Source organism: Meles meles, chromosome 2 (assembly GCF_922984935.1).
Source record: "Meles meles chromosome 2, mMelMel3.1 paternal haplotype, whole genome shotgun sequence".
Classification (NCBI taxonomy): Eukaryota; Metazoa; Chordata; class Mammalia; order Carnivora; family Mustelidae; genus Meles; species Meles meles.
In genome coordinates this window covers 209,913,618-209,928,679 of record NC_060067.1, presented here as the reverse complement: position 1 = coordinate 209,928,679, position 15,062 = coordinate 209,913,618, and the positions used below count along the sequence as shown (strand labels likewise).

At 54.1% G+C, this 15,062-nt stretch overlaps 1 protein-coding gene across 5 annotated transcripts in view; it reads right to left on the bottom strand.

Annotated features, from left to right (window-relative positions):
• Nucleotides 1-4,460: 4,460 nt before the first annotated feature.
• ERICH1 (glutamate rich 1) overlaps nucleotides 4,461-15,062 on the bottom strand; it is a 48,838-nt gene continuing 38,236 nt past the window's right edge. The window contains exons 4-7 of one of the 5 annotated variants that reach the window (XM_045993921.1): nucleotides 10,639-11,115; nucleotides 8,275-8,469; nucleotides 7,558-7,607; nucleotides 4,461-4,935 (exon numbers count right to left, since the gene is read on the bottom strand). In XM_045993921.1, the coding sequence (XP_045849877.1) occupies nucleotides 4,807-4,935; nucleotides 7,558-7,607; nucleotides 8,275-8,469; nucleotides 10,639-11,115 (851 nt within the window). In that variant the 3' untranslated portion in view covers nucleotides 4,461-4,806. Of the gene's footprint in view, nucleotides 4,936-6,405; nucleotides 7,977-8,274; nucleotides 8,470-10,638; nucleotides 11,119-15,062 lie in introns of those variants that run through there. The other 4 variants (XM_045993911.1, XM_045993932.1, XM_045993941.1 and 1 more) reach the window with 4 other exon arrangements.

Sequence of the window (15,062 nt, the reverse complement as noted above, 5' to 3'; positions counted from 1 at the left end):
AATCAAAGTCATAATCTGGGGGGGGTCACTCAGTGCCAGTTCGCCAGGACTACGTTAGTCCCACTGCCCCTCCGCGCCAGGTCCCACGACCGGGGCACTCCCTTGAGTTAATCGTAGAATATTTACAACAGTCGCAGACTCAGGAGTGTGTACATGGGACATCTACATGCGCTGACTCACGCCTGTGTACATACTAGGCACCTGTGCATGCTGATTCGTGTGTGCACACATGGCACCTGCGTGTGCTGACTCACGCGTGTGTACACGGGGCACCCGCGTGTGCTGGCTCATGTGTGTATATTCGGGATACCTGCGTGTATACAAACTAGGCACGTGTGCCTGCTGGCTCATGTGTGTATACACGGACACCTGCGTGTGCTGACTCACGCACGTGTACACGGACACCCGCGTGTGCTGCGACTCGTGTGCACATGCACCAGGCATCCCATGTGTGGCCGACACTGCCATGGCCGGGTGCCCTATGAGCAGTGTGAGCCCAATAAAGGCTTGTCTACATTTCCTGCAGTGCCTGGACATTCCCCAATCATCAGTTTTAAGTTAACCAAAAGGGAGAGCGTCCCGGGGGCCTGATCCATCAGAGGGAGCCCTGGCGAAGACTCGGCTCTTCCTAGAGTGTTCTGCTGGCTGTGAAGGGTCACTGCCAGGTCAGGAGGGACTCAGAGGGCCCACGGCTGGGACGTGGGGGTCCTCAAGGAGCTGAGAGATGTCGCACCCAACAGCCCGCAAGGAAACCAGGCCTTCAGTCCCGAACCACGGGGCAGAGCTCCGCCAAGAGCCGAGACGACCCTGAGCTCACGAGCCAGGTGTTGAGCCTGCGCCGGACCCACAGACACGGGGAGGCACTACGTGCTGCTGCTTTAAGCCACGGGTTTTCTGGTCACGTGTTGTGCAGAAGGAGAGCACTAACACACCGGGGAACGGGTTTGGGGGAATAGGCAGCCTCTTTGAAGCTGTGAGTGAGGTTTGTGTGCGGTGGGGGGTGGATGCGTACATCTGCTCCTTATTTTGGAGAAGCCCCAAGGCTTTCATCAGAGTCTCTGAAGAATGTGTTCCCAAAGGAGATGACAAGTTCCCTGGAGAAAATGCTAGGGCTCAAGCACGTGCTGGACACAGAAGAAAAATCCAGATTCAGCCAAGCGGTGCCAGTGAACTCAGGGCAGCTTTTCTCTGAAGACAGGGCAGCCTGGGGTCGTGGGGGCAGGAAATGCTTGTGTGCATGCGGAGGTCTCCTCTCAGGCCTCTGGGGTCTCCGATGGCGGGAAGGTGTGGACGGGCTGTTCTTCGAGGTGCCAGTCTCCATCCCAGCAAGCTAATAGATGCCCCGTTTCCCGAGAGCTTCCTTCCCTGTTGAGACTGGCTCACAGAGCACAGGTCACATGGACTCCGTGAATATCCTGCACTTTTGTAAACAATAAATTCACCTAATTATCACCCAACTTCAACCCCATGGTGGTAAACAGATTACCATTTTTAGGTGGACAGATTAGAGACAGGATTTGCTTGCTTTTGTTCTGTAGAAGAGGGATTTTATTTCTCCTTTGAATAAGAATATACAAACTCACTGGCCCTGATCGCCTCTGCTCCCCTGCCAGCGGTGGGGTTACATCCTGCTCCTGTGTATGTTCAGGTGTGGTCTGGGAAACAAAGAAGGTAAAACCAGAGGTGGGGAGGAGCGAGGAAGGGAGTTGACAGGGATTCTGTGCTAAGAGGAATGAGACCAAAAAAAGGGCCCCGTCTGTCTGCCAACTGGAGGGTTTTCCTCTCCATCAACCGTGTATTAACATGCCGTGCACAGAAAAAAATGCACATTGATCACAATGAAGAGACACAAATTAGAAAGCAAGAATTAACAGGAAAATTAATGAATTTGTCAATATTTTCATATTGGCAGACGTGGCTTATTAATTCACAGGCACTGTGGGGAGGTTCACAGCCTGGCACAGTGAAAAGACAGGTTTCCTGAGGCCAGTCAGGGAGACCCTGAAGGCAAGTAACGGCTAACATCTCGTCTGTGGCGTGGTCCCTTGTCCCTGCAGGACGTGGCAGGACTCCTGGGTCTCAGACGTCACCCACATTCTATGCTGACTTACTATTCAAGGAGAGGAAGAGGCAGCGGATGGGTAGGACCCTTGTGCAGGTGACCTTTCTGCCTGGGGCAGAGCGGGGAGGAGCCAGACTTCAGGAAGAGTGACCCGTGATGCTACTCTCCTCCCCCACCTTAAGATGTGGCCTCCCCAAAATGCCTCCTCTAGGACGGGCGCACACTCTGCCCACAGGCAATCATTTTCTTGGTCCCAGCCCTGGGGTGTGTGGGCCTGTGCTCATGTCCGGGTCTGGCTAGTGGTTCCACTTACTGACTTTGATGAAGCTCAGGTTGCTCCACAGCACCTAGCTGCAAACTGATGGATCTCCAGAACAGGTAGCAAATACTGGCTGTCCCAATCTGTCTCCAGAAGGTTCCAGTTAGTGGAACAGGCATCTCTTAAGGACATGGAGAGGTGATGAGGGGACAGGATCTCTGGAGAATGGGGCATCCAAATTGGAAGGTAAGAAACAGAATGATCTCCTTCATAGCTGATATGATCACGTATACAGAAAACTCTAGGGAGTACACACAGACACTGCTAATATTCAGCAAAATTGCAGGATACAAAACCAATATATAAAAATAAGTTGCATTTCTATTCTTGTGATGAACAATTTGAAAAGGTACAAAACCAATATATAAAAATAAGTTGCATTTCTATTCTTGTGATGAACAATCTGAAAAGGCAATTAAGAAAACAATTTCATTTACAACTGCATCAGAGAGAATAAGATACTTAGGACTAAGCTTAATGGTGGAGAGAAAGACTAGTACACTGAATACTACGAAACATTGTTAAAGGGAATTTAGAAAGAGACATAAATACACAGAAAGGCATCCCATGTTCATGGTGTAGAAGACTTAACAATAGTGTTGAGATGATCACACCACCCAAAGTGATCTCCAGGCTCAAGGCAATCCCTACGAAAATACCAAACAAACATATTTTTTCCAGAGACAGAAAACTCTAGATTAAAAATTCACATGGAATCCCAAGGGGACTCACATAGCCAAAACAAACTGAAAAAGAACAAAGCTCGAGGATTTACACTTCCTGATCTCATACCTTTCACAAAGCTAGAGTAATGAAGACTGTGGTCCTGGCATAGGGATAGACATACAAACCAATGGACTAGAACAGAGAGCACTGAAATAAACCCTCACATACACAGTCAAATGATTTTCAACAAGGGTGTCAAGATCAGGAAAGGCCAGTCTTTTCAACATACAATCCTAGGAAAACTGAATATCCACACACAAAAGAATAAAATTGGATTTTAGCTTATACCATATATAAAAATTAACTCAAAATGGATCAAAGACCTAAACGTAAGAGTTATGAAGAACTATGAAACTCTTGGGAGAAACCTTATGATACTGATCTGGCAATTATTTCCTAGATATGAAGCATCAGGAAACACAGGAAAGGAAAACATAACTAAATTGGACTCCACCAAAATGTAAACAATTGGAACAGTAGTAAGAGAGAGAAAAGGCAGGCAGGCCACAGAATGGGAGAAAACACTGTCAGATCATTTTTCTGATAAGGGATTAGTACTTAGAATATATAAAGAATTCTTATAATCCAATGACAGAAACCAGATAATCCAACTCACTAATGGACAATGACTTCAACAGGTGTTTCCTGAAAAAGAGAATGGCCCACAAGCAGGCGGAAAGGTGCTCAGAAGCATCAACGCCTGGGAGATGTGGACTGAAAGCACAGGAGACACCACTTTGCCACCTTCGGGATGGCTCCCGCCAAGGAACAGGAGACAAGAGTGTCAGTGTGGATGTGGGGGCATGGCACCTCCATGCAGGGCTGGTGGGATGCAGGATGGTGTGGCCACCATGGACAGCGGACCAGCATTTCCTCAAGAAGTCGCACACAGAGTTAGCATCAGACCCAGCAACCCTACCCGTTGAGAGGTGGGAACACATGTGTCCACACAGGATTCCATGCACGGTGTCCACTAATCACAACAGCCAGATGTCCGGTAAACAAAATGTGACATACGCTATCACAGAATGTTGTCTAGCCTGAACACGATACTGCAGATTACTCATGGACACTGAATCGTACACTGATGAATTTTATGTTATGCATATTTTATCACAATGAAAAAATACATTTTCATGGACAAAGCTAATGACCTCCTAAAATGTGAGTCAGCTGACAAGTGTTTCTAGAACCCAGTTATCCTACAAACAGGTGACTATCACCAAGACAAAAGGAAATGTCAGACTGGGAAAATGATGTTCTTGATGTTCTCAAAGCACAGAAGAGGCAACAAGGAAGAAAATAATAAATTCGACCAGAATCAAGTGACTTAAACCACAACATTAAATGTCCATAAAGTGTTCTTAAAACAGAGTTTTGAATACAAGTTTATTTAACTCTATAAAAATAAACAATTTCAAACTATACAATCTATTACATTTAACAGAACGTCCATTTTCAAATTTTACAAGAATCAAAAAAACAGGACCACTGTGTAGTAATCTGAGTCACAGCAATTTCCGATAATTGAGAAAGGTCCATTTTATCCCAGTTTCTCGAAGTCTCGGAGTGCGTGTTGCTCGTTGTGTACAACACACACACAAACAATGCGCTGGGATGTTTTCATAGTTCCCGGGATCCAGGTGACAACGGAAATGGGGGGGATTCTGTCTTCTTTGTAGGAATGTCTCTGCTGACCTCATGCTTGCCTTTGATATTTTTTGCTAAATGTTCGGTCTTCCAGACACACGGATTTATTCCCGGTGTTTCTCGGGAAGGATGTGTGTGATCCAGTAATTAAAGAAAGCCAAGAGCACTCTGGCCTGGTCTAGGAAACAAGCACACAATGTAAAACAGAAAATAAAGTAGCACAGGAAAACCCCAGACAAAGACGGCCCATGTCGGTCTTACAGAACCTAGCTGTTGGCTCCGAGCAGAGCCCGCAGAAACCCCAATAAAGCTCGGCTCCGGCGCCGAAGTGATACCGGCCACAGCACGCTAGCCCTCGGCACACGGAGAAATCCTGGGGGTCGGTATTTCCTTCGGGTAAGAGCCGGCCATCTGCAGGCTGTGTTGGACCTTCAGAAAACCCACCAGAATCGCACCGGCGCTCAGGGGAAGCCACGGGCACACGGAGACCCAGTGGAGGCGGCGGCGTGCGCAACGGGGAGCAGAGCGTGCAGGGGAGTGGAGCGCTCAGGGGTCGGAGGCGGAGCCCCTAGAGGCGTGGACATGCAGAACCAGCCCAATCGCCCTGTCGCGCCCTGCAGCCGGCCTCTGGCTCAACCCACCCCTCTCCCACCTCAGGGGCCTACCCAGCTTCGGGTGCAGGTTCTCTGGCTCTGGTGCCAGGCATCCTAACCAGACACTCCTCACAGGCTGCCACCGATGCACAGGGGCCTCCCACCCCCCACTGAGTGGGGACTGCCCTCGGGAGCCACCAGCGGTCAGCACCCCTGCAGCCCGGTCCCTGCAGGCAACTGCGCAGGGAGGTCCGCCCCTGCCCACTGGGAACAGAGGCGCAGGGCAGAGGCCATTCCAAATGTGCTTGCTGCCCGCACCAGCGGCCTGGCCCCTGACCTCTCGTTCCCTCACCAGGCATCGAGGAGGGTCACAGGACAACATGCAGTAGAGGCCCAGGCTCCTGGTGGCCCCGTGGCACCTGTATGCTGGAAGCATAAGGAGTCAGGGAGGTGGCCCCCCTTCCTGTGCACCAGCTTTGTCCCAGCTTGCAAACACAGGCAGGACCGTGTGAGGAGACCGACTGGGGTGCAGCCAGGAACTCCCCCAGCGTCAGGAAGGGTAACGGCTGAGCGGTCGGGAGGGACCCGTGCCGCCGCCAAATGTTGCTGTCCCCTGGCCGCCTGCTGCCCATGCCAGGCCCATGATATGGTCAGACACACCGGCCTCCGAAGACAGGCCTCACTGCTCGTAACACGCACTGTCTACAAAGTAGCTTTGAGCAGAAAAGCTCGGAACGCATCTCCTACGCGCACTAACGGGGACTCTGTTTCTAAGAAAAGTGCTTCAAGTGCTTGTAAGTTAAGTTCCACCGAGTACGGAAAGTGAGTGTGCTTGTTGATGAGACTTGTCCAGTGACGCGGATGTAAGAAGCTGAGAGAAACATCCCTGCTAAGTCCCCACGTGTGGCCGAAAACTCTGCCGACACACGTCAGAGGAACGCAGAAGAAAGGCCTCCGTGGGAGGAACACAATGCAAATTCTGAAAATTTAAAATCATTTCTTTTTATCTCATAAATACTTTATATTTGTTTAACTTAATAAAACTGGCTTTCTGCAATTTGAGCTGAAACCTGATGGAAACTCAAGTCTGCTCCACGCAGGAGAACCAGCACTGAGTGTGGACACTGGGTAAGCCTCTCAGGGAGCTCCGGCTGCCCACCCCCGCTGGGCTGTGGCCCCTCAACAGAAGGGCCGTGGGAGCATCAGCCTCCCCTCCGTGGTGCTCACCGCACACTCCTTCCAGACTCTGCATGCCGCCTCCTGCAGGGGCCCCCACACGGCTCTCGGCTCTCCTCCACCTTCTCTGCTCCGTGAAGGTGGCCCCTGGCAACCTTCCCCGTTCTCAGTCCCACGCCGGGTGTCCAGCCAGCATCCCGTCTGGCCCCATGTGACTCTGGCTCCTGAGGATCCCTCTCCCGGGACTGCCCGACGGAGCATCACAGCTCAGAGCCCACTGCTGGGCTCTTCCAGGGGCTCAGGCCCACGCCTGCCCACGTGGCCACGCTGCGGCCCTCACGCACAGCCTCCCTGAACCTCCACAGCTCCAGATGGCTTCTCTCACTGTAAGCCAGGCGCCTGGCCTCCTGCTCCTGACCCTTCACTCTGGTCTGAACTCGAGAGCCGGGGGGCTTGCTTTTATCTGGGAGCAGAAGCCCGTAGCCATGGCACGGGCAATGTTGCACTCCGACCAGGTCACCCTCCATCCCGTCGGTCTGTGTCCATGACCTGCTCCCATGTGACGTCTACCACACTCCATTCCAGTGCGTTTGTCCCCGGCTGCAGGAATATTTCCTCCTGCAGGATTTCCTTCTCCGCAGACTCCCAGCTCACATGTACACGGCCGGCGTCTGCTCCCGATCTCGTCTCCCGTCTCCCCACAAGGACACGAGCCTCCTGTCTAGGGCACATACGACTGGTGTCTGCTCCCGACCTTGTCTCTCGTCTCCCCCCCAGGACACAAGCTCCCAAGGGCAGGACTTTGTTTGCCCCGTTCTCTGAGAATCCAGCAGCTGAGAACAGAACACGAAACAGGCAGACGTTGATGAAGTTCACCAAACACGCTAATTCAGGACATTGGGGGGCAGCTCCTCCAGGACCCCAGCTCGGTGAGCGGCAACCCCAGCTGGAGAATGAAGTGTTGACAATCCCTGTCACTCCCCTGCTTGTCTTCCCTGTGCCACACTGGGATGGCCTTACCGTGCTCTCACCTGATCTGATACTGTGTTAATCTTGACCTTCCAGCAGCACCGTGAGGTTTCTGGGTGGAAATGGTTAGTGTGGCCACTCTGACGTTCTTGGAGAAGTCGGCAGAACACCTCCATTCACTCGGCCATGGGCCTGGTGTGGGTCAGGTGTGGGGCTCTGCGTGGTGGTCCTCCAGACAAAGCCCTGACTTTCTGATTGTGGCTGTCTGCCCACTCCCTGTGGCTTCACATCCCCCCACCGCCCATCTCCAGCTACTGCCACGAAGTCAGCCCCATGGCACTGGGAGGACTTGAGCACGACTGGCCCCGCACCTGGAGGTTTGTGTGGAATGGGTACTCTATAAAGGCTGGTACACAAGGGAGAAGTCATCTTGTAATTCATCTGTCTCCAAGGTATTCAGCAGGCAGAGCAAGTTAACCTCCTAGCCGTACAGCGGAGAAGGAAGAAGGGAAGGGGGAACATTCAAATGGGTGACATCTGGCCCTAATGGTTCACAGCTCGCCGTCTGGAAGATCAGACGGCACAGGTCCTTCTGTGCCTGTCCCATGAGTCGTGCTTACGGCACACACATTCTTGTGTCCCAACAAGCCACGCACACGCACATTCCCCTGTCCCGACAAGCCGCGTACACGCACATCCCTGTGTCCCGACAAGCTGCGTACACGGCCCGCGGCTCCAACCGGGGTCTTGGAGGCAAACCCGAGGGACCCAGTACGTACCGGGCGGCATGTTGCAACACGCCGGGAACCTCTCCAGGGCGCATTGCAGGCTCGCGGTGTCTCGCACGAGTAACAGCGTTTTCATGTGATCCACCAGGAGCACGTCGAAGGGGGACACGCTGTGGTCCTCGAGACGCTGGAGCAGCTCCTGACAGGCCTCCAGGGACACGGCTGAGTCCCCATGCTTGCAGGCACCTGAGCAAAGCCAGGGTCACAGAAACGCATGTTCACGTTTACTCTCGTCGGCCGAGCCTAAGCTCCCAACCGGGCACTCTGCTCGGAATGAGCTGTTTGCACCGAAGTCGCCGGGAGAGACCGTCCGAGCAGGACGTGAACCGTGAGCAGCGAACTCGTGCTGCTGAAGCCTGAGGAGGCCGGCCTGTCTGCGCCTCGCCCTCCTGCAACACCTTCCAGATACGCTGCTGGGAGTCCTGGGCGGCGACAGGGCCCCAGACACGGCCCAGCTCTACGGACTGGCCTCGGGCATCCCTGTCCCCACTCCCGCTGCACGGTGAGTGCTCTGGGTGTGTTTTTTGCATTAATCCCACCTGGAGCTCCCACAGCATTCTGAGTCTACGACCTGATGGCCTTTCCCAACTTGGGGACCTCCAGCTATCTCCGCACATGCCCCCAGCACCCCGTCCTGGACTCCAGGGCATGCGTGTCAGACCCGTGAGCCCCTGTCTGCCTGTTTCCTGGCCACTGTTCTCTCTCATGCTGAACTGCCCTCCTGCTCACACTCAGCATGGAGATGTTAGTCTCAGTGACCACACTTCTCAGAATTTCCATTTGACTGTCTTAATAGATTGAGGCTATCTGGTGAAATTCTCCAATTTTTTCACCTTTTCTATTTTTTTTATTAATCGCAGCTCTTTCAACGCCTGTCGATAACATCAACGTCTCTGCTGCACGTTCTTCTCGTGGTTTCTCCTGCTGCATGTAAGTGTGTGGGGATGGAGTCTGACGGTGGTCTGGCCAAATGCCCTGGGGGACTGAGCAGACACCCCCACACACCCCTGCTCCAAGTGTGTGGCCCTCTGGGGTCCTAGAGGGGTCAAGCCTTGTCAGCCCCGTCAGCACCCCAACTGCCGAGGTCCACTGCGTTGTCAAAGCTCCTGGCATCTCCCTACCTTCTGCCCCAGGGCGCAGCATCTGGCAAAGGTTCTGAGGGACCCGCTGAGTGTCTGCTTCTCTGGCTCTCCTTCCCCACCACACATGGCAGCCGCTGGGCCTCCCCTTCCCCTCTTGAGGTCTGCCTGTGGCTGAAGCTGTGCCGGTGGGTGAGCTTCCCAGGGCTCGGCCGGCCCTCCCCTGCACCCTGCTCCAGTGCCCACATGCACAGCCAGCAGATGCCCCCAGGGGGAGGAGGCCGTGGAGCGCCGCTAAGCCTTCACATGGTGTCACCTACTCTGGGGTCTGCCCTCTCGGGTGCTTTTCTGCAGAACCTCCCAGATTCACAGGCAGCGGGTCCCATACTTAGGTCTTTCTGAGGCTTCTGTGCCTATGAGCGCTGTGTTCCCACTAGCCTCGTCTGGGTCTGTTAAGTCCATTTTCACTCTGTCAAGACGCAGCGCTGACAGGCGTGCTAAAGGGGAAAGGGTAAAACTGATCCATTAACAACAGCATTTTCACACCCTTGTGTAAATCAGTTCCTTATCCCCCAAATTATCCCAGAGCCAGTATTTCTCAGTCTGGTTCATAAGGTCAAGTTCCTGTTCACATCGGGATTCACCAAACCCACCCCTGCCCCTGAATCCACTGGAACATCGTCAGAGCAGGCAACGTCCATCCCGAGTGCCTCTGTCCTTGGGGTGAACACGGCAGTTCGACAGCCCCTGCTGCTTCCTGATCCTGAGGTCGGCGTCAGTCAGTCGACACCAGCGCGAGGAGTTAGCACCCATGAGAATACATCTGCTCCCCTTTCCCACCTCCTGCAGCAACACAGACAGCTGCTCAAAGACGCTCCCCAAAAACCTGAAATCTGCGAGTCCTGTGCGGGGGGTGAACCACAGCATGCCTGTGCTCGCACCACGGCCGAGCAGCCCCCGGAGACGAGCGTGAGGCCGTCGGCCCTGCCGTCCGCACTTACCTTTCCCGACAGCACCACACCCCCGACATCGGGCTGAAAGCGGTGGGGACCGGACACCAGTCCCATGAGGGGCCATGGCTCCACTTGGGGGCTGCACCGCTCTCTGGCACGCCTCCAGCCGTACTGGAGAGATTCTGATCTTTGCCTCAAAACTAATGACTTACTTTGTGAATGTTTTAATGCTCTATATTTTAAGCATTTAACTATTTTACTATATTTATTTTTTCCAAATACATGGATACCATTATTCAAAAGAAGAATGGTAAAAAACATACCATCATAAAAATAAATTTCTTGTGTAGACTTCAGAAAGTTTAGGATCCCATCTGCCTTCTCATCGGTACTTTTAATGTCGTCCTCGTTGGCATCTGTACGGTCCTGGTGCTCCCTGCGGGCGTCTGCGCGGTCCTCGCGGTCCTCCCCGGAGTCGTCCTCATGGTCCCCATCGCTGTCTGCCGGGGCTCCTTGCTCGCTGTCGCCCTCCTCGGGCTGGTACATGAAGTTGCGGCCAGAGGCTGCGGTGAGTAAACCCGCGGCTTTCTTCCTCTTCATCTGCTGCTTTTTCTTCAGTTTCCTCTTCTTATTTCTACTGATCGTGGGGCCATCTGTGGGCTGTGGCTGTGACTTTTCTTGTAAAAGACTCTGTTTCTCTAATTCTGCTGGTTCCGCATGATCATTATTGGGATTTTTGAAACTCTTCCTGGATTTATGCTTTCTTGCCCTTCTTCTCTTGGGTCGATCGGGAAGCTCCTCCTCTATAAAAACAAATTCAAATACAACGGCATTCTGTACAATGGAACCACAACAAACCCAGCAGGCTAAGTTTTCCGTTAGAATCTTGCAGATTCAGTAGAAAAGGAATTTAAAATATTTACCTGAGTGTTTCTCAGCTTTATCTCAAGGGACTACCTGACGGGGAACCTGGGACTTCCCCGGAACTAAATGCGCGGCCGGCGTGTTCCTCCAGAGAGGCCCGCGCGAGGACAGACTGCGCGCACCCACTGTTGCTGCAGTCGTGGCAGCCGTGAGGTTTCGGGGATGCCAGAGCTCTTGCGGTTTTATTGGGAGTGAAATTTCAGGCCTGTGGCCGTGGAGAAAATACGTTAATTCCTGTTTCTTGAGATTCTACTTTGGTGCCTTCTAAGAGTTACTCGGATGTGAGAACGAGTCCTAAGGAGCAGGTCCTGTGCAAGAACCAGCACCAGGTCGCAGCCTGAAAGAAGGAGGAGCCCGGGCTCACGGTGAGCGGCCCCGGGTCAGCCGTGCATGCGCCCCAGGCCTCCGACGAGAGCACGGCATCGGGCAGGGCTCGCGGACGGCGGTGGTTGGGGGGTCACAGAGCTGACAGCCACCACGGGAGTCCTGCACCCAGGGGTCGCGAGTGTCCCCCCCACCCCTTGGAGGTGGCACAGACAGGGTCCACGCCAGCCAACGACTCTGCAGGCCCGGCCGAGTGGCCCCAGGAGCACGACCCTCACCAGGAAGTCTCGTGTTGGGGGAGTTCTCGTTCCCGAGCGGCAGCTCCGTGGGATTACTGTGGGGAGTCGGAGTGTGTGTGACGTCTGTGGGCCACGGCGCAGGCACGGTTACTGTGCGGAGTAAAACTCTCCCTGCCCGTACGCTCTACTCCAGGCTGTAATTCCACCCTCTGGCTTTGCTCGCAGACGCACACACAATCGGTTGTGCCCACACGCATGTCGCTTGTGTGGCCTCTCTCCTCATGCACCTCGATGGCCTGCCTCGTGCCAAGCTCCAGGTGACAGAGACGGGAACCGGCCGGTGCTGGCGCTCTGGACACATCACCCCCCCGCCCCGCGCTCCGGACCCCAGGCCACGGCGCAGCCCACCCCCGCTTCTTCGCTTAGCGGCCGACCGCGGGCCTGCGCCCCCACCCGGCCAGCTCCGTGCCACTGCCGAAGCGGACGCTGTGCCCGCACGCGGACACGAGGTGTGGCACTGTTACTTCTGAGTGAGTTCTCCGGCTCTCCTGACAACGTGACGGCCGCACTGCGAGCCCCGGCACAGTCGTGACCGGAGCGCGGAGCCGAGGCCACTGCCCCTGAGACGGTGACCCCAGACGGCCCTCAGATCCCCCCGTCAGTGTGTCGAAGGCCCCTCCTCGGTCACACAGGATTAACGGAACACGGTGTTGTGCTATTTCGTCCGGAGCGCGTCGGCCGTGGGACCCGCCAAGTGCAGCCGACAGACCGAGGCTGAGTCACAAGGTCTGCGAGCAGCTGCTCTCAGGAAATACAAGCGCTCAAAAGTGACAGCTCCTCATGGAACTACGTGTTTCTTCTAAATTTCCCAGGTCCGGTTAAAAAAAGAAATACATAAATTTCCCCTCATCATTCGTGTGTGCCTGCTTTCCTTCACGTGGAGAAAAGGAATCATCGGCTGTCCCACACCTCATCGCCTCAGAGCAGAGCCGCCTGGGGAGCCACGGCAGGTGCGCTGCGCCCACAGCTTCTCACGCTGAATCCTCCGGGGTCCTCGTGAGCAGCGCCCTCCTCCAAGCTCCCCCGGCCTCGCCACCTGCCGCTCTCAGCCTCAGAGGCTTATCTCCCGTGCTGGGTGCTGAGCGTGAGCGCGCTGCCGATCTGCTGTTTGAGAGGGGCCGCAGAGACGCCACGAAACCATCAGAGCCACACAGTGTTCTACGTGGGCAGACGTGGTGTGTGCACTCTGTGCAAGGAAAACGATGCACACTCAGTGCCTCACACTGTTCCACGCGGGCAGGTGTGTGTGTGTGTGTGTGCACTCTGTGCAAGGAAACGACAACACTACGGTACTGTAAGCCCACACCCAGCACGCTAGCTGTCCTGCCTTGTGTGGTGTGAGCACAGGTTGGGTTTTTTCCTACTGCACTGTCCTGATTTCCAACTTTAAGGCAATGAGCAAATACTGTTTTTGTAATTTTAAAAAATGAACTTATTTTAAACTTGATGAAATTATAACATTTCCAAACATATGGGATGTGAGTAAATTCTACTTAAACAGGAATTTATACTCCTAAATGCGTCAGGAGAAAGCTATAAACCAATGATGGAAACACCTGAAGAAGCCAGAAAAACAAGAGCAAATGAAACACAGTGAAAGTAGAAGAAATGCATACGAGGGCAGAAAAGACAGAGAAAATGGTGCAGCAGAGACAAATCAACCCTGAAGACGGAAAACGGATGAACGACCGGCAAGACAGGCCGTGGAGGGGCGGGGGAGGCGTGAGCCACCGGCCAGGTGGTGGAGGCATGTCTACACGGGCTGACAGCCGCTACGGGACACTGCGGACAATTCCACATGAATGAATGAGTCTGTATGAGACAGAGGCTCCTGAGAAAAACACAACTTACCAAAATGGCAAAATGGACGCATGAAGAAATGGAACAGCTTAGTCCCACGTCTCTCACAGAAAGGGAATCTCCAGTTAAAAGAACTTCAGGTCTAGGGTGCCTGGGTGGCTCAGTGGGTTAAGCCTCTGCCTTCGGCTCAGGTCATGACCTCAGGGTCGTGGGATCCAGCCCCGCATCAGGCTCCCTGCTTGGTGGGGAGTCTGCTTCCCCCTCTCCCTCTGCCTGCTGTTCTGCCTACTTGTGATCTCTCTCTCTCTCAAATAAATGAATAAAATATTAAAAAAAAAACTTCAGGTCTAGGTCAATTCACCTGCGGCTTCTATTAAGCATTTAGGGAGAAGATTAATGCCCCCCTTACACAGGTGTTTCCAGAGAACAGACACGGGGAGCACTGTCCTGTCTCCAGACCCTGGCGGGGACCTTCTGAGATGGGACAGCAGCAGGTGATCCTGCCCATAAATGTCCACAGGCTCCAGGGATACAAAGCAGCTGATTTTAAAACCATACATGATTAACAACTCGTAGCAAAGCAAAAATGGTAGCAGAGAATTCTGACACAGGGAAGCCACAAAAAAACCCACAGCGAACTTGGCATACGGGGGTGACATCCCGGAAACCTTTCTGGAGGTTGGGAAAGGCGTGCGACGCCCACTGGGGGAGAGATCCTGGCGGGGCGGAAAGCCGAGGAATGGCGCACTGGAGCAGGGAGGGAAGGCAGAGTCAACTGGCAGGCGCCACAGTCGCTCGTGCAAACACAGGACACCTGTGAGACGGCACGGGATGGCCGTGCCCAGGTGAGTGTGCAGCTCCACAGTGGGAAGGGCCCCACCCCAAGAACGACGTGCACAGCACACGACCACGTGGATCGGGGACCACAAGATAATGACAGTGAGTGAGGGACTGCAGACCGCGGTCCCGTGATGCTACGGGCTGGAGCGGGTCCCCCCACCCCACACTGTTCCCTGTCTGAGCCACGGCTCCACACTCTGAGCTCCCTGAGTGAAGACCCCGAAACACCCAGACTTGGGGGGGCTCCCACTGGGGGAGCAGGTGGCCAGAGCCCGGGGGTGCTCCAGACAACCCCTGCTCCCGCAGCGTGTGTACATGAGGTTCTTCCCACGCTCAGGTCCTAACGCCACGGGATGGCCGCAGTTCCTGACGCTTCTGGAAGAGGAAGTACAGGGCAGAGTAGCTTACGTATGAGCTAACACGGAAGAACAGCATAGGCGACCTGCTACGAAGGTGGTGAGAACCCCACGGCCAGGCACACACATCTGACAACCGAGGAGAAAAGGTGCTGGTGAGTAATTTTCACAAATGAAATGAAGGAAGAAAGTGTCCCGGGGAGT